Source organism: Chamaea fasciata, unplaced genomic scaffold (assembly GCF_029207755.1).
Source record: "Chamaea fasciata isolate MVZ Bird 193981 ecotype frontalis unplaced genomic scaffold, bChaFas1.0.hap1 SCAF_7, whole genome shotgun sequence".
Taxonomy (NCBI): Eukaryota; Metazoa; Chordata; class Aves; order Passeriformes; family Sylviidae; genus Chamaea; species Chamaea fasciata.
In genome coordinates, this window is record NW_027094092.1 from 12,512,858 (window position 1) to 12,531,396 (window position 18,539).

The 18,539-nt window shown below is 36.8% G+C and overlaps 1 protein-coding gene across 16 annotated transcripts in view; it reads left to right on the forward strand.

The window, feature by feature from the left end:
- The window catches only part of INSC (INSC spindle orientation adaptor protein), a 136,519-nt gene extending 118,497 nt beyond the window's left edge, over positions 1–18,022 (forward strand). For 15 of the 16 annotated variants that reach the window (XM_066187603.1, XM_066187604.1, XM_066187602.1 and 12 more), the window contains 6 exons: positions 50–221; positions 2,407–2,585; positions 12,830–12,896; positions 14,496–14,651; positions 15,307–15,383; positions 16,715–18,022. In XM_066187603.1, coding sequence (XP_066043700.1) covers positions 50–221; positions 2,407–2,585; positions 12,830–12,896; positions 14,496–14,651; positions 15,307–15,383; positions 16,715–16,843 — 780 coding nt within the window. In that variant the 3' untranslated portion in view covers positions 16,844–18,022. The remainder of the gene's footprint in view (positions 1–49; positions 222–2,406; positions 2,586–12,829; positions 12,897–14,495; positions 14,652–15,306; positions 15,384–16,714) is intronic. The other variant, XM_066187600.1, reaches the window with a different exon arrangement.
- The last annotated feature ends 517 nt before the right edge of the window (positions 18,023–18,539 follow it).

Genomic DNA, 18,539 nt, shown 5'->3' on the forward strand with positions numbered 1-18,539 from the left:
AAAGTGCTTCCTACAGTATTTCGAACTTCTAGATGTTTTTTCTCCGTAGGTTGATGGGATACTGTGCCTGGCTGACATCCTCACTGATACCAGCCATTCTGAAGATACTCATGCAGAAGCAGCAGCAGTAATTGCCCAGATCACGTCTCCACATCTCACATTCACTCAGCATCTCAGCAGCTTTCTGGAAAATATGGAAGAAATCGTGACAGCACTTGTCAGTAAGTTTTCTACAGGACTTTTGAGTCCAGTTAAAATAAGAGGTTAGGGTATGACTCTTTCGTTAGAAATATTCCCTAAATAATATTTACCATACTTCCCTTAACAGATATAATAATAATTTTAAATTCTGAACCAAAGAATTCTGCAATTACATAGTATTTTTTACTCCAGGCCACATGTGAATAGAATTTATGCATGTTTGTAAAAATAAAATCTGTGTGAAAATCTATCTTAAGAGCCTCTGGAAAGACTCAGCAAAGCATCCTCTTGTCTGATTTTGTCTGTAAAAGAGGAATATTGAGAGCTGCTAAGCTTTATGCCTGTTGTATTTGCCAAACTTGATAGAAATCAAGCTCACCACTACATCTATTTTGTATGAAAATTCAGAGGAAAAGTAGAGTGTCTGCTATGGGTAGACACTCTATGGGTACAAGAAAATAAAAGATGTCTTTCTTGTCTAGGCCCCCATCCACAGTAAAATGAGACAAAGGTAACAGCAAGATTTTCCTTAACCTGGGTCAGTGAGGATACTTTAGAAAAAGATGATATTTCTCATTGCTTTCTAAAAAGAGGAACATCTTGTTTCTGGCACTGTGCTCCCTCCCTCTCAAATACCAGAAGCTTTCATTCAAGTATTCTCTTCTCTCTAATCTGGAAATTCAGTTTCCCAGAGCTCCACTACTGTTTGAGTCTTCTAGTTTGATTTCTCACTTAGAATAGATCAGTATGTTTGGAAATTTTTCTAGTGACCCCAGTGGTTACAGTTAAACTGGAGCACTTCCATTTGAATGGATGATTTTGTGTTTGGTGGTTGTTTTTGGTGTTTTTTTTTTTTTTTTTTTTTTTTTTTTAAAGAACAAAAAAAGAGTAGTACCAGTGCGTGAGGATTCTGTGCTGGCTGAGTATTATCTGAGATGTATTTAGGCATTCTTCAATAGGCCCAAACAGAACTAGTGATGCAGAAATCAAGGGAACAATTTATTCCTGATGTCCAGCAAAAAATGGAGAAGCTTGTGCCCTGACACTGCCCTGAATCCAGCAGGAGGAATTAACCTGTGCTGAGCTTGGTTCTTTTTAGATAGTGGCATCTGACCTGATTGGTCTCAGATGATTTTCTTGGTTATTACAGTGTACCATAGTCAAGGGCCAATCTGAACAGCCTATCCAGAAGGCATTAGCTGGTGGATCATTTCCTCAATTGTTTAAGTTCCACAGGAATTTTAGTGGTATTAATATTCTGCTCAAGAAATGTAAGCATTAAAAATGGAACATGTATAACTTTGCAAGAGCCATTTCAATAATCACGCACCAGTTTCCTTGTAATATTTATAACTCAGTAATTGAATTACTGTAATATGTTTAATTTTTAAACCATGCAGAAATCCCATTACCAGGTGATTCACATCTTAGTTAAAGTACATATGTACAAGGGATTAAAAGGTAGCTGTCTCTTCAGCACTTCTTATTGAAGTTGAAAAAAACGCAGGATGATTTTTGACTACAGAGAATTAGATTTAGAGATAAGCAACATGTATATGTACCTTGTTCTGAAGAAGAGGATGGAATTATTCTCATATGGATCATTTACTGTTAGCTTTCTGCCTCCTGTATTTAATTTTATTTAGTTATATCAAGCTTTATTTTGAACAACGTGCAGTGAAATATTCCCAGTAGAATGGTATAGTAGGTAAAGCATATCGTTCATCAGAGTTGTAGTGAGGTGGGTGTAGGTCTCTTCTTCCAAGTAACAGGGGATAGAACAAGAGTAAATGGCCTCAAGTTGTGCCAGGGGAGTTTTAGATTGGATATAAGGAAAAATTACTTAATGGAAAGAGTTGTTAAGTGCTGGAAGAGTCTGTCCAGGGAAGCAGTTGAGTCGCCATCCCTGGAGGTATTTAAAAGCTATGTCAATGTGGCACTTGGGCTCATGGTTTAGTGAACTTGGCAGTAAAGGGTTTGGTTGGAGCTGATGATCTTAGAAGTCTTTTCCACACTAAACCACTCTATGATGTTATGTAGTTGACAAGATTAAGTTTATATTTTTTGTTTCCTTTTTTATCTCCATGTTTATGACCTCGATATTGGCTAATAAGATTACATTTGCAAGTTGCAAATACTTAAATATTGCCTTGAAATGCTACAATGAAGGAATGACTTTTATTCAGCTATTCTCTGCTTTCCCAGAACTGTGCCAAGAAGCCTCATCAGGTGAAGTTTTCCTGCTGGCTTCAGCAGCTCTTGCCAATATTACTTTCTTTGATACCATGGCTTGTGAAATATTGCTGCAGTTAAATGCAGTGAAGATTCTCCTAGCAGCATGCTCAGACAAATGCATAGTGGATACTCCGTATTCCCGGGATCAGGTGAGGAATTTCTCTGCAAGCCACTGTCACATTTGTGTAAAAGCCAGAAGACTTCAGCCCTGTGTCCATTTTGATATATTCAAACCTAAGTTTATTTCATGTATCTCTTTCTTGGTTCTTTTCAGTATATCTTTCTTTATCTGCTTCAGTTCCTTCTTTGGTTTGGGTTTTTTTTTTTTTAATTTTTTTTTAATGAGCATTAAAAAATATGATAGCTTTAATGTGATTTTCAAAATAATAATAATAAAAAAAAAGTTTCAGTTTCATATATCTAAGATAGTAGAATGTATTGTTTTTCATCATGAAGTAGGCCAAATAGTGACACAGACACCCAGACAGGTTGCGGAATCTCTCTCTTTGGAGGGATTCAAAGCTTGACTGCATAGAGCTTTGAGGCAAAGCTGTGTATGGAGCCTAAATATAAAGTTGTGAGTTCAAATATGAACTAGCTCCAAAAGCTGAATCAGGACCTGATCCCCAGCCCATTGATGTTGGTGGTCTTTGGACCAAGTCCTGTCTGCCTGCTAGATGGTTTGCAAATTTTTATTGGCAAATACTGCTAGTGTAGTTTTGCCTTTCCCTTTCCTTCTTACTACTATTTTAATTTTATTTTATTTTTTTTTTTTAGTAAAGGGACACAGAATACTGAAGGTCTATGCTAATGCACAGATGAATTGTGGTAAACTTGAGATCCTCTCTGTCACAGAAGGCTTTTTTCACCCTTTACCAGGAGCCAGGCCTTGGAGATAAGGGCCTAGTGGACCCTAGAAACTGATTATTGGTTTTCTAGAGGGGTCATTTGGGCTGTTTTGTATTATAGTAATATCACTTATTAGTTTTTCATCTCAGGACTGTGGATAAAAGGATAGAATTAAGCCATAATTACTGTAGTGCTCTTTGGGCAAAGTCAGAGCTATCAGCTGTGGTGTTGACATGGCTATATACTATTACATATGTACAATCCTTCACATTCTCTTTTTATTCCTCCTGTATGCTCTCATAGTTTTGATTTCCTTATTTCTTTATACCCTCATCTGAATTCTGCTGTCAGCTGTAAGTTTTCAGTTTGCTCTGTGGGTAGCACAGCAAGCCCCCTTCTTTTTTTGAGGAAGGTAGATATTGAAAGGAATACATATGACTTTTTTTGGGTGACAGGGTAGTTCCAGGCTTTTTGCAGCTTGCAAGCTGCAGGTTCATCTCACTAGCTAGATGAACAGCAAACTGAATGGCTTCCTTCCAAGAACTGAGATTTCATCCCCCATAACCCCTTACTTCCCTTCTCAGAATGAGAAACTGGAGCAGAAAGGGTGGTGCCCTCTGTGGTGTGCTGCTTCTGGTCTGTCTCCTTTCCTCCTGCAGCAGTGGGAACTATAAAATCCTGCCTTGGGGTCTTCTTTTACTGAGCACTGAATGTCCAGGTGGAATCTAAGTGCTGCTTGTCTTTAAGAGCTGCTTGTCTTTAAGAGCTGCCAGTCAAGCAGTTTTGGTATTGTGAAAGCCTTAAGAGAAGTCTGCCTTCAAATTCCTGAACAAGTGAGGCTTTGACTGAATTGATCCCTTTGTTTCAGTCTTGTATTTGAGGGTGGGGATGGTGTCTGCCAATTACAGCAGTCTCATAGAATATTTTGTCTTTTAATTTGCTCTGTGCCCAGTTGCAATGAGGAAAATACACTCAGCTGAAAAGAAAAACAGCTCTACAATACTATGTTTTATAAGGTCATTATAAATTGCCATTTTGATTCTCGACTGTAAATCCTTTTAGGTAAGCAATGTAGTCAGTATCTTTTCCCAGTATATAAAGTATTATGTCCCAGGCAGTAGACATTTGCCTAGGGAGATGTACACTAAAGATGAAGAGGTTTGAAAATTTTTTGATTCAAGATTTTATTTTGGATTATGGAACCAATATGAAATATATTTTCATGGACTGATGTCCATTCTGAATGATCCAATCATCTTGGCCAGTGAAACAGATTTGGAATTGAATTATACTAAAAGTTGAAACAATTAAACAAAATAAGAAGATTCATTGCTGATACAAAATTTGGTCTGAATATTATAAAATTATATAAAAGACTCCTCAAACTTAAATGCTCTGTTTTTCATGCAAATATTTAAGTAACACAACTACTTATAGAAAGTTACCTAATATTTCTAAGTATATTACTGCTTTAGCATTAATACTGATTTAAGAAAATTCTATTCTGCTAGACTGAAGTGTGTTTTACTGTAAACCAAAACTAGGAAGAAGTTTTCCTGAAATTGCAGGAAGGAACACTTAACTGTGTTTTCCTTTGTGCCATTTTATCTCACCTCAAATTCACGGTATGGCCTTCTGTACAGGACATAGAATTATTATTAGTTATCACCCTCTGTGATGGTACAAACAAATAGCATTCTGCCCAGCTGTTTTATGTTGGATACATTGTGTGTTGCCTGCAAAAAATATTTTACTGCTCAAGCACCTTTAAAATTGTTCTGCCTTTTGACTTCTGGAAAACTGTTTTGTGCAAAAGTTAAGAAACTTTTCCTGTCTTCACTATCTGAAAACCAACCTCCTTCTTCTTTCAGTTCCCAGGCAGTGTTCGATTAGGTCAGGAAAGAAATCTAGAACTGAGAGCTGGACTTACTGATAAACAAGATTATCATCATCCATTTTATAGAAGTATGTGACTGTTTCTGTAGCCAACAACATTGTGTTGAGATTCCTTAGTTTTGTAAAAAACATTGCATTGGATAGGGACAGTCATGCAGCAGTATTTTCCAGGTTCCTTAGTCCCCAGTTTTGGGTCAAAAAGGATATGAATGTCCCACGTTCTCTTTTCTTTCTGCAGATAGTTGTTTTCTGAAGAGTAGATTTTTTACTTTGAAGAAGCATCAAAATATCCTTTCAGAAGGGTTCATGCCTAAATTCAGCTCTGTAGTATATATAGTCAGATGTCTTAGTGGAGTTTAAGCACTGTCAGAAGAGGGGTTTAGCTAAACCCCTTATCAATCAGGATCTTCTTGACTTTAACAATCATCTTAGACTCTACAGAGAAAAACATGAAATATGTATGTTTGGACACAGTATGTTTATGCTTAATACAATTTTTCTCTCTGCATTCCCACTTGTCTCTTCAGTGTTGCTAGCATTCTCACCTTACCTGTGAAGTTGTGGAGGTATGGCCTAACGCCTTCTGATCTTCTCTTATTCAGCCAGACAAAGAATTAATGTGCAGTGAACACATCCATTTTAAAGTGGTTATTCCTAGGTCTAAAATCAGTGAATTATGTTTCAGAACTGTCTGAGGTGGAGAAAGACTTTTAAGCTGGAAGGAAAATTTGGAAATCATTGCTGTGGTGGGTTTTTGTTTGTTTGTTTGTTTGTTTGGGTTTTTTTTTTTTTAATTTTTTTCCCCCCTAATAAATTCTTTCCTGTTTTCTTGGTATTTGGGAGATGCTGCTGGTTTTGACACTGACATCTTCTGTGTCATTTAAGATTTTAAATCCTTGATACTATTCTTCCTCTAGGTTCCACATTCTTTTCTCTGCTCTTCACCTTTTTTTCCTTATCAGGCATTTGTGGTTTTTTTTTCACTGTCCTTCCTGACTTTTTCCCCCCCTTAAATGAAGATTGTAGTGTCAAAAGGAGATTGGAGACAGATGTTACTTTGATATACAGAAGTTTTGATTTTTATGTGTTGCTGAACCCCTGGTATAAGACTTTGAGAATAATATTTTTAATGAGAAGAGTATTAACAGTTCTTTTAGAGTTCTTTTGAATATCCCTGTCTGGATGAAAGAAACTTGCAGTACTACTTCTCCATCTGAGTTTCTTGAATACTGGGGAGTTTATTAACAGAGCCTTTACATATGGAAAAAGTCATAAAGGGTATTTGCACTCTTTTCTTGCACATGTCTCTGTTAATATCCAGCTCTGACATTAGTACCATGATCACTAGATTTGTTGTTGGGCTTCCCATCCCTCTGAGAGGCCTGACTGTGCACTGTGGTTGGTAAATTGTATTTTAAAATGGTGGGATCTTTTCCAGCATTGACTAGATCACACAGAGAAAACATAATTTCAAATAATATGGCTGGAAAGAGAACTGATAAATTAAAAATTAAATTATTTGAAAAGCTTAAGAAATGAAGAAAGATGGCTGCTAGTGACAGATGCAAAAATAAAAATTAGGCCAAAGTCACCTGACTATCTGAATTTTAACCACACCATTATATCAATGATATTCCAGTTAATTTCCTATGTAAGGTTGTAGTAATTTTCCTGATATCTTTTGTTTTTCTTTTTAACTACTTATCTCTGTCTTTTCATGCCCATGTAAACAGCAGAAATAAATGACTGTACTGACTAGCATTATATGGTCAATGCCATGGATTGTTATATTTCAGGGGTCCAAAACTGACTGTCTATCTTAAACAATAAAATTTTTGAGTCAAAATTCCTGCTTAGTTAAAATTCTGCCTTTCAAATTTTAGACTCTGCACAGGATAAGATAATGTGCTGTGACTTGCAAAGCAAGGTGTTCAGTCGGAAGAATAAAATCTCAGCTCAGCTGGAAAACTAACTTGTGTTGAAAGGCTAGTTTGTAATCTGCTCTGGGGAGATCAGATCTCTTAGGTGCCTTCGGCTGGTTTAGCCTTTTTCAAAACATGAGAAGCTTTTCAATGCCTTGAAGGAAATCTGAGAGATGGTTATTCTCTCCGCCCCCTCCCAGGTTTTAACCTGAACTACAGAAAACTGGCCACTAGCTCAATCACTCCTTTAGATATATGCCCTGGTTTATGGGATTTGTTCTGTCACTATGTGACCCATACATGGTGCACGTCCTATGTGCTTCTTTAAAACAAATAATGTGAAAACCTGGCCATTCTGCCTATTCCTTATCTAGATTAGTCAGCAATAGGAAGTAAAGTAAACAAAAATGTAGTAAAGACTTCCTTCATTCCAAAATGTAAGTTTCCTACAACTTTAGTCTCTGTTGCTCTGCCTCAGCATGCCAAAAGAACAGTACCCTGGCACAGTGTCAGAATAAACCTAGCCCTTGCAAGCAGATCCTGTCTCCAACCACTGTTATTATTTTTGGGGGATGTTAGCTTCTTCTGCTCCTCTAGGTGTATTTATTTTCTGTTTTCAGCAATATAATTCTACAATTATATTTTTATATTTAATTATATTTTTCTTTTTAATTTTTAAGCAATATGATGTCCCAGAGAAAATTTCCAGAGATTTCTTGCTGAAGTTTTCCTTCTGATAGATAATATCTTGAAAGGTTTTTTCTACCTCAGCTTGCTGTAATGCTTGTTCTTGATGCCTGCTAAATGCACTCTTTTGCTGTCTCTCTGTGGATGGATCTTGAACTGTGACGTTCAGATGATTTTAACTTACCTTCAGAAACAGAGACTCTGTCTTGCTTCTGAGTAGTTTTCTGGTGCCACTTTGTTTCTGAAGATGGCCATCTGGAACTTTGCAAACACACTATGATTTATGTTTATGTCATTTATTTGAATTAATTACAAAATGCTCTTATAATATGTACAAAAATTAATATTACTTAGCGATGAATCAGCCTTAAAGGAGTAATTAACTAAGAGAATTAGCCATTCTATATTGATCTACTTTGCCACTCTATTAAATTACTTGCTAATTCTTATTTTGAGCTTGTGTCTTTCTTTTTATGTCAGGACTGTTGATAAAAGCCTTGAGCAGTGTCCCTTTTCTACCAATAAAGGTATATTAGCACCATACCTTCCACAACTGTAGACACCTCCCCTTCCCACAAATGAGGTAAGGGCACCTCAGTTGTGGAAGAGAATGGCCCATTAGCAGGATAAAATGTGTGCTTTCATCCTCCAAATCCTTTGGCATCTTTCTTCCTTAGTAGTTGGTTTCACAATAAAACGGACAAACTTTCTTAAATCTCCCACTGAGGGAAAGTTTTCAGAAAAATCTTCTGCTTCTTAAGTGTTCTTTAAGTTTAAATCTCTTTGATAACTACAGAATTACACTCTCTTGTTGTAGTAATAGGAGTGTAATAAGTGTATCTTACTTTATAGCAAAGCATTTGTATCTAGTTTTTACTTTTACATCAGCGATTCAGTACCTTTGTACACTGCTTGATGAGCATTCGCCACCATTAGTTGTTTAGAAAAGTTTTATTAGACTGTTAGCAATTACATATTTTAGCAAAAAACAATTTCCAAGGTGACTGTTTGAAGAAAATTATTGTAAAGGTTCATAATTAACCATGGTTTCTCAAATTTAAATTGCCCTTGACAACTGAAATTCCCACAGTTCAGGGCAAAGCAGGCTACAGAACTTAAAAGGAACAACCACCTATAAATTCAATATGTGTGAAAATCTGAGGGAGTGGAAGGAAACTATGTGGAAATAGAAACAAATTTTAAATTATGAAACATATAGAGAATAACCAAAAAAGATTAACACTGCCGATTTTATAATAATGTATAATATTGTCACTAGAGATGTATCTGTGCTTAATATCCGCTTACTTATTTTGCTTATAAAATAGAGATTTTTGATTAGATTTCAAATTAATTTCTGGGGCAACTGCAAGACTAAGAAGATGATGCTGTGTTGACTTTTGAAAAATATGGAATAACACCATTATTTATTCAGTTTATTTATTAAATAGGGAAATTTTCCAAGGATCTAAAGGCACCCTTCTCCCTCAAATATCCCTTTATACTCAGTTCACCAACCAGCCATTTAAAGATGAACCTTCAAAGCTTTTTGATTTTGGGCATTTTTTTTTTTTAAGTTCTGAAATTTACCTACTTAGTCTCTTATTCTTGTGAAAAATCTTACTACTCCCAGTGAAATCTTTGCATGCTGATATTTTGCCAAGTTGGTGCCCCTTCAGAAGGTGCTAAAACATGAGCTGGTGTGAGAATTCCTTTCCTGATGATTGGCCTTTTCCTGTGTCTCACTGCCCCGTGGTTTGGGTGCATAGAGATGAGCACAGAGAAACAGGCAGGTGTTGGGCACAGGAGGAACCCTGGAGGCCTGTTCCTCTGGTTATTTTTAGCAGTGCTACTCATGACACTGACCTGAATCATACCATCTGATGGCAAATTAATGTCATAGGCCTTCCAGGGCCTGAGGGAGATAACAGGGAACATGGAGAAGCATTTTTTACAAGGGCATGTAGTGACAGGACGAGGGGAACGGCTTCAAACTGAACAAGAGTAGGTTTAGATTAGCTGTTAGGGAGAAATTATCTGCTGTGAGGGTGATGAGGCACAGGAACAGGTTGCCAAGAGAAGCTGTGGATGTCCCATCCCTGGAAATGTCCAATGCCAGGCTGGATGGAGCTCTGATGAAGTCGGAAGTGTCTCTGCCTATGACAGAAATTGGGATTAGATGGTGTCTAAAGTCCCTTCCAACCCAAGCCATTCTGTGAATCTATGCTGATTATTTCTTGAACAATTGTATTTTTCTATGGTTTTCATTGGTACAGTGGATTTAAGGCTTCCAGATCACAGAGAAAACTGCAGCATCCAGCTTTATCAGACTCTTGCTCTAGAGAGGCACCGGCAATTCTTGATGGATTTAGATAGCAGAGAATGGAATGTAGATCTGCCTGGGTCAGTCTATCAGAGAGCATTGCTAAAAAATACAGATGTTGGAAATGCATTGGTCAAGATCCACTTACCAAGTAGATCTGCTTAGTAGAGATACAGGTGCTGAGGTAGGGAATTATACTGAATTCCCTGACAAAATTTGCTTAATAACACATCTAAAAATCCCACAGGTCAGGAATTGGAGGGTGGCTTTAGCATATTCCTTCTGCATGCTAGGATGGCTCTGGGCGATGACCTGGGCTCACGTGTCCCGTTCTTCTGGATGTCTTTTTTCTTGCACTTTGAGTTGACTTTAAGTCCATTGTGTGGCTTTGGAATCAAGAAAAATTAGAAGAATCATAAATTGTGTCAGGTGCCAGTGCTTTGTAATCAGGGAGTGTGCTCTTTGACAGGGTCAATTACTTTAGCAAGTAACATTAAAAATTGCAGTTGAACAATAGAGATTCCATGTTAAATACCTGAATGTCTTTGAGTTATTTCAAAGTCATTTTCGTTCTGAAAGAGGTTTTGGTATCTATTCTTTTCCAGTAATTTTCAACTGTGAAATGAGGCTTAGGCAGTCACTTTTATCTGTATCTGTTTGTGTGCCCCATGTCTCACAATATCATCTGAACTGGTTTGCTGATTCAACAGGACTACATAGCTAATTTTGAGACTACCTAAGGCTTTTTGAAATTTGGAGCAAGAAAATGGGAAAAGAAGCAAAGATAAAGACTGCAGTGCAAGCCTGTGTATCTTTAGACAAAAAGGAAAAAAAATTAAAATGGGGGAGAACCTACTGGAAAACATCTATTTATGTTTTTGATCAACTCTAAATACAAACGAGACGAGACTTCATTAATACCAGTGCTCACAGAAGTGTTACTTCCTGAAGCAAACTGAGTCTACATTTGTTTGTGTTTTCCTCTAGAGAGCTCATCCTTAATAGGAAACTTCCTTGAACTTTGGTTTGTATTACAGAGGCAATTTTCATGTAAGTTGCATGACCTTTAAAATAAGAAAGTGTAGGGGAAATAGAGCATTTAAAGTTAACTCTTTATTCTGATTGCCTATTATACTTTTTCATTATCCTATTTTGTTACATTGTTTGCATCACAGGGAAACGAATTTTCTTGGGGAAAAAATGTATCCATATGGAGTGAGCTAATCTATAGCTTAACTACCTTTTGAGTCCTACTAAGATTTTAAAAGATGATATGGGTAGAACTTGATGGTCATTGCTCATAAGGGTCTTTTTTACACCCCTCTAGAGAATGTTACATATAAACCCTCTAAGCTAGTCCATAAATTTTGCAAAATATGGGGGCCAAATAATCAACACTAAGGAAGTATAGCTATAACCTCAAATAATTTTTTGGTGTCAAAAGATGCACACAACCTATTTTTATGTATGAAAATACTTATTAGACAAAATAACTTGAAGCAGTGGAATAATTGGCATGTATTCAAATTGTGGTTAATTGAATTCTTCATCTGTGGCTTAGGGAGCCACATGGGGTACAGATTCTGCACAGAGGAAGCAATTTTCATTAACGGGATATAATTTAGAATGAGAAAACATATACACTCTGCCTGCAACACAGTTAATAATTAATATGGAATAAATATATAGACATACACTGAGTTACCATATTTCTACCTGTCACTCTGTAGAGTTTCAGCAACACATTTGCATGCTAAGTAAGTATATTTATTCAGAGAGATGACACTGTAACACTACCTTCAAAAGTGGAAGACCTTTATGTCACAGCATTGGAAATGAGTCACCCATGTTTTTAAATTGGCAAAGTGAGATCAGAATGGTGATTTGATCTCATGCCTCCTTACATCTAAGAAGTTTGCTGGTTTCTGAACTGACACTGTGCTGTTAAAAAGCTGATAACAAGTTCCAAAACTGACCATTATTTTTGAGGTTGGTCAGTTTTCCTGAATTGAATTAGAGAAAAATTAAAACCTCTGAAGAAAGAATATTATTGATGTTTTGCATTCTGACGATCTCTAGCATTTATTATTTGGTCTCTCATATATGCTGTTAATATTGGGTTGTGTCTGCATGCAGCTATTTGAAGGATTGAGAACAATGTCTTGCAGGATGTGTGAGAAAGCATGTGAGATCAATGAAGGGAATGGCTGACTGAAAGCCAACAGCGCCACAGGGTCCAGTCTCTGTCAGTGGCTTGCTGCATCTTTAAGCAAGCTGAGTTACACCTAATCTCAAAAAGAGTTAAGGCTATCTGGGATAAGAAATTATGTAAATCAAGATCTCAGAATGTGCTTATTTGTCCACATATCAACAGAGAATGTGTTGATATAAAGCCTAACCATGGTCTTTACCTCTAGAAAGGCATAAACAGAATTTTAAGTCCAGTTGCTTTTGAGACAGTGCCTTGACATGCACACAATTCTTGACTTCAACAAAACTGAAAAATATTCCTTTAATATTCCCTTGAATCAAAGCTCAAAACTCCAAATCTCTTGCAAGGATTTCTTAGCGTTCCACTTGAACCAATTCAGCACAATAACAGCACTCCCAAATATTTTCCATATTTCTGTCATATTTATTTTATGAACCACAATGATATTTATTATTACTGACTTGTAGGACGAGACTTCATATTTCCTTCTCCTTGTAACAACAGGTGGTAACAATACTGGCAAACATGTCTGTGTTGGACCAGTGTGCTTCAGAAATCATTCAAGGAAATGGTATGTATTGTAGCTGAATTATATTTTTTATTTGTTTCTGGAGAGTCTGAGTAGATGGGAATGTAGTACTTACAAGGTAAAGGATAAAGCCTTCACTAACAAAGCTTCATTTTGCATCCTTTCTCTGCTGGTTATTGCACATAGCTGCAGGGTGCAAAATGAGTCCTGAAGATGGTTCTACACAACCCAAATAAAATGCCGCTTTGCATCTGCAGCCACATTGCTGGTGTTCTGCATGTGTGACTTACTCCTAGATGCAAAGCAAAGTAATAAAAAGTGTTTCAGCAACCTGTATTGTGATAATACAAGTAATATTGTGTAAGATGTAAATGCCTTATTAATACACCAGCAAATTCAAGGCTAGCAAATCTAAGGCCAAGCAACATAGTAAGATGGGAGCCTTGGTGGGGTTTTTTTGTTGGGGTTTTTTGGGTTTTTTGGGTTTTTTGGTGGGAAATATTAAATTGCAGTGAAAATTCACACATATTGCTTTGCTAGGCCAAGTAGGCCTAATCCATGCTAGACATTGCAGTGGATTTTCAGGGTCAATGGCACCAAGTAACATTTGTGTATTCACTCTGCCATGGAATTTCACAGGAAGCATTTTCCGCCTGGCTTTGGAGAGGGGTTGGCACTCATCCTGTGTGTAAAATCTCTCTCACATCTGCCTAATGTTATAATAAGCAGGTGCTAGTCAGAGGCCACATTCTGAGAATGGTCTTCGAATGCTGGAGAATTTCGATACTTTCTTCTCAACTCTGACTTCTTTTTATGTTGATTGATTATTATCTAGCTGCATGGTTCTGATGATAATTCTCTGAATTATTTATGCAAATTTTCTAACAGTTAAAATCCTCTGATGCTACCTGATGTAATCTGAATGCCTAATAGCATATGGAGTCTAATAGCACATAATTGTCTTTACACTTAAAATAATCTAGAAAAGAGAAATCATCATTTTTTTTTGTGGTGCTACAAGAATGTCAACTCCTAGAGCCAACAATAAATTAATGAGGCTGTTTTGACATGGGTGACATTCTCTCCTCTGGAGTGAAGTGTTAGTCATACAGTAAACTTCAAAAAACAGAGTTCCATATATTCCTTCATTAAAGGATTCCTCATTCTAAAATACCCTTAAACAGTTTGAGAAGAAAACTTTTAAAGGCTTGCTTAAAAATATGTAAACAAACAAAAAACCATCACTTTGAGAGCAAAACTTCATTTAGAGACCTGAAATATGTTGCTACAGGTTTTTCAGGTAGTGATTATCTTCAGATTAATTTAGAAACAAGTAAGGAATTATACTTGGTTGACTGAAATAAATTTGTGAAATTTAAAATACCAGCTTTTAGACGAGGAGAGAATTAGTGCATTTTCTAGTTCCAGAAGTTCCGTAGCTTCCTAGTGAAGACAAATTCATGCATAGATCAGACGTGCCTGGATGCTGATGTCAAAATTGCAGCCTTCATTTATGTATTCTACATGCCCTTTATGGGCAGTGGCTGGTCTGCATTAACCCAGCTTTCCTTTTCCCTTTACTTTTTTGCACTGCGTTTTTGTGTTGGAGAGTGGATAACGATGACTCTTGTATTCTTTTAGGCGTTCAACTTTTAATGGAAATGCTCTTTGAGAAATCCTCCTCGGGAAACCCAGCAGAAGCTGCAGCTTGTGAGCGAGTCCAACAGAAATCTGCAGTTACTCTGGCGCGGCTCAGCCGAGACCCTGAGGTGGCAGAGGCAGCCGTAAAACTCAGCTGTAAGGATGTGTCCTCTGCTTAATGGGACTGCAAGAGGGAGGAACTGCCAGTCAGGGAGAAGCTCTTTTTAATTTCTAGCCTCTCTTGGTAAACTTTCTGAAAGATATTCCCTATAGAGTCTGTCCAGAGGATGACTGAGGAGATGGAGGTAAATGAACCTCTGGCTTGTTTCCCAGAGGAACCTGAGGTGCAGCATCCACTCAACATGTAGCTGTGCCTTACTGTGCCAACTGGCACTGCTGCCTCCTCCATTCCTTTATGTAAACCCTCAGGCAGGATCTGTCAGGCCACAGAAAACTGAGACCTCAGCAGGTCCAGATGTGAGGAATCCAATGGGAGGGAACATGTTCTTTGGGTAGGAGATTTTTAAGGGTATATGGAAGGAGTGGTAGGGAAGAAATGGAGGTCACAACTTCCACTCTGAAACTGCAGCAGCAAGTAAACCCAATTTATTTGTTTATGCTTTACAACTATTAATTACGACTGCTCTGAACTGCATAGCTCCATGGAAAATCCCTTAAGTATTTGCATATCATCTTTGCATTAGAGATCATATCTACTAAAAAAATATAAACATGATGCATCTAAAAAATATCACAAAATAAGAAGTTGTTTTTCTAAATTATTTCTCCTGACACTCTTTTGTGCACTCAGGTATTCCTCGCCTGATTAAACTTTGCAGATCACCAACAGAAAGAAATAACAGTGATTCTGTTTTAGTGGCATGTCTGGTATGTACATTTTAGTCTTCCTTTCATGCTTATACTGGAAAATTAAGGAAAAAATATCCCTTTAGATTTCAAAATGCACAAGTATTGCAGAAATGTTTTGAATTCATGTCAGGGTCTCCTACTTTTCCCCTTAAGCATAATTCTGTACGCTGTCAATTATTCATCCCTGGATTGAAGATTTAAGCATATAAGAAAAAATGGCTTTATCTTCACATTGATTTGGCAGCAAAAATTTTGCTTGGAACACTTTGGAATTTAAGGATTCATCAATTCCTAAATTCCATTCTGTGATTGTTCTGTGTTTGTTGAAATTAGCCTTGAGTCATGAGGGTAGCAGCCCTTTATCTGCACTCACACATATATATGAAAATATTTATGAAAAGCATCCAAAAAGGGGAAAAGATATTTCTTGCTTCCATTCCAATCCAATTTTTTGTTCTATTTGTGTCACCAAGACAATATAGTGCCCAGCCAAGGAGTGGGCAACAGAGGCTTAACACTTTCTCTGCTCAGGAAAAAAGATCCCATCTGCTGGCCCTGCACTGCACAGACTGTGAGCCAAACGCCAGAGCTGAATGATTTCACCAAGCATTCTGTGAAAGGGCTCTGGGGACATGGGTGATCTAGGGTTGGAGCGCAAGCTCTGGTGAAGGAAGACTGAAGAATATTGTTTGACAGTGCCTCCTGATATTAATGTTATTTTAAATGTAAAAGTAAAGCTCGGTTATTGCAGCTTGTTCATTTAAGCAGGTCTCATTCAGAATGAAGAAAGTATAAATGTGAGCGTAGAAAATGCTGTGATTATTCTTCCTACAGGCCAAGAAGACTTGTTAATCTTGTGTGGTTAGAGCAGAGACCACAGAGCGATGGCAGCAACCCAGACTCTGATTTTTCTGTCTCGTTGATGTTGTTGCTGCACATTCCTTGAATACATGCCTATTGCTTGAGATGTTACCTACCTCCCTGTCTCCGAAATTCTCCTCCTCCTGATATTTTAGTAACTGCCTGAAGACGTTTTCTGATAAAAATGTAGCAAAAGCATTGTACTTGAGACATAAACTGCTTCAAGCTCTGATAGGTATTGTCACTGGTGTACTGAGACCTGCTGCTCAAGTCTAAAAGTAATGTGCCCCAAAATAATTGTTAATTGTCATTTAATAACTTTGCTTGAGGGAAGATTCATCTGACAGATGAAGACAGTAAGGAGAGATTACCCCAGCACAGTTCAGTTTTGAGTTCTGGTTGTTATGTAGATGTGCTTATAATGGATTCCTGCCATGAAGACTTCACCAAACTGACTGCATTGCAATGATGCTGTTCTGTTTTTCTAGGCAGCCTTGAGGAGACTAGCAGTTATGAGTCCTGATGGACTGGAAGATTCAGATTTTCAGCAGCTGGTAAAGCCCAGGCTAGTGGATTCTTTTCTGCTATGCACAAATATGGAAGAGAGCTTTGTATAAATGGGAGCCAAAAACCTTTGAACAATAGTGAAAGTATGAAATAGGTATGCAGTAAAATAACACTTGTACAATTTTATTTTGGTTTAGTCCTATTGTTATTTATGACTTATTTATTCTAAACCCTTGAACTTGTGGTTTGTCAGAGCAAAGGAACAGAATGAGAAAACCTGTTACTGTGGTTTACAAAGGTAATTTTTTATTTTATTTTCCTGCCAAGAAACACAAGACCTTATCATTGCCATCTAACAAAATGTTTTGTTTAATATAGTTTAATTAAGATAATGAAGCCAAGAATGTGTAGCTCTGATGTCAAATGCTTCTAATGCTGTTTTATCACTGATATTTTTTTATAGTTAGGACATTTTGTAGGTTTTTTAAATAAATGTTTTGGCCTCACTGTATTAGGAGAAAACAATCCTAAGAACTGCAAATACATAATTTCAAATGAAAAGGATGTTGCAGTCTAAGTCCAGTTCTTCTTATCTGTTGTTATTTATAATAGAATTATGTAACTGAGAAAAAAATTTCCAAAAAATGTTCAAATACTGGCTTCAAATGATGCTAGAATACATTCTTAGGCTGTATGAAGATGGGCTCCATCAGAGGATACATGCTAACAGAAAGATCTTTATTCACATTGAATGAAATTTCCTAAAGAAATTAATAGAATTCTAGAAAAATCTTTGATGGTATGTGTGTTTTATCTCATGTGAGATCTCTAATGTGAGATTTTCCACTTATAATTTAAAATCATTACAAAGTGAAAATTTTCTCTCCTTTCCAAGCCTTACAAGAACTGGAAGTGCTAATGTCCAGACATGTTTTTAACATTCAAGCTACTGTTTTTGTGAGAAGTTGTTCACACCTATGCTAAATGATCTGAAGCATTTAGTTAATTGTAACTTGAATTATCATTTGTTTGTTTGTTTTAGGTTTTTGTTTTGTTTTTATTGCGGTTTTGTTTGTTTGTTTTCGTTGGTTTTTGTTTTGTTTTGTTTTGCTAACTAGTTCTGTATTTTTAAAACTTAAATTGGACACTTAGGAACTCTGGAAGTCAAGAAATGGAAGATGACCTAAATAACAGACGTGATTTTGAAATCGACTTTTTTCCACGAACATTCTTCCTAATTTTTGTTTTTTCTTTTCATTGACATATATTAAAAATTACTAAACCAGCAACATCTTGGTAGTGTTTTTTTCCTTAACTTTTCACAAAGCACTTTAGAGATTATGAAAAAAGGTGTAATTTTTTCTTCATGGCTTCCAAACATTGCTTTGGATCATTTAATGATCAGCAACTTCAGGGTACTTGGATATCTGCCAAAACCCCCCCACATTCCTTCCTTACTGTGCATTGAGGATATATTAAGCAGTGTAATTCATTAATGTTTCTTTAGTGTTATGTGGTGTTTAGATGAAAGGCACCAGGAAATTGTGAAGCAATTATTGCCTTCCACGTTTTCTGTATATGAGAAATCTGTCCTGCTTCAAGCCAGGGAGACAATTGTGGTTACCTCTTTCTCCCTTGATTGTATGGGTTAAGAAGTCTCTGCCTTACTGTCTTTTTAGTGAGCGCTTAATTTAATATGCTCTATCTTGACTGAATTTTAAAACCTTGCAAAACATACAATGACCTCTGTCATGAGCAGCTATTCAAGGAAAAGTGTTGAATCAGATGTACTTAGTAAGCACAGAG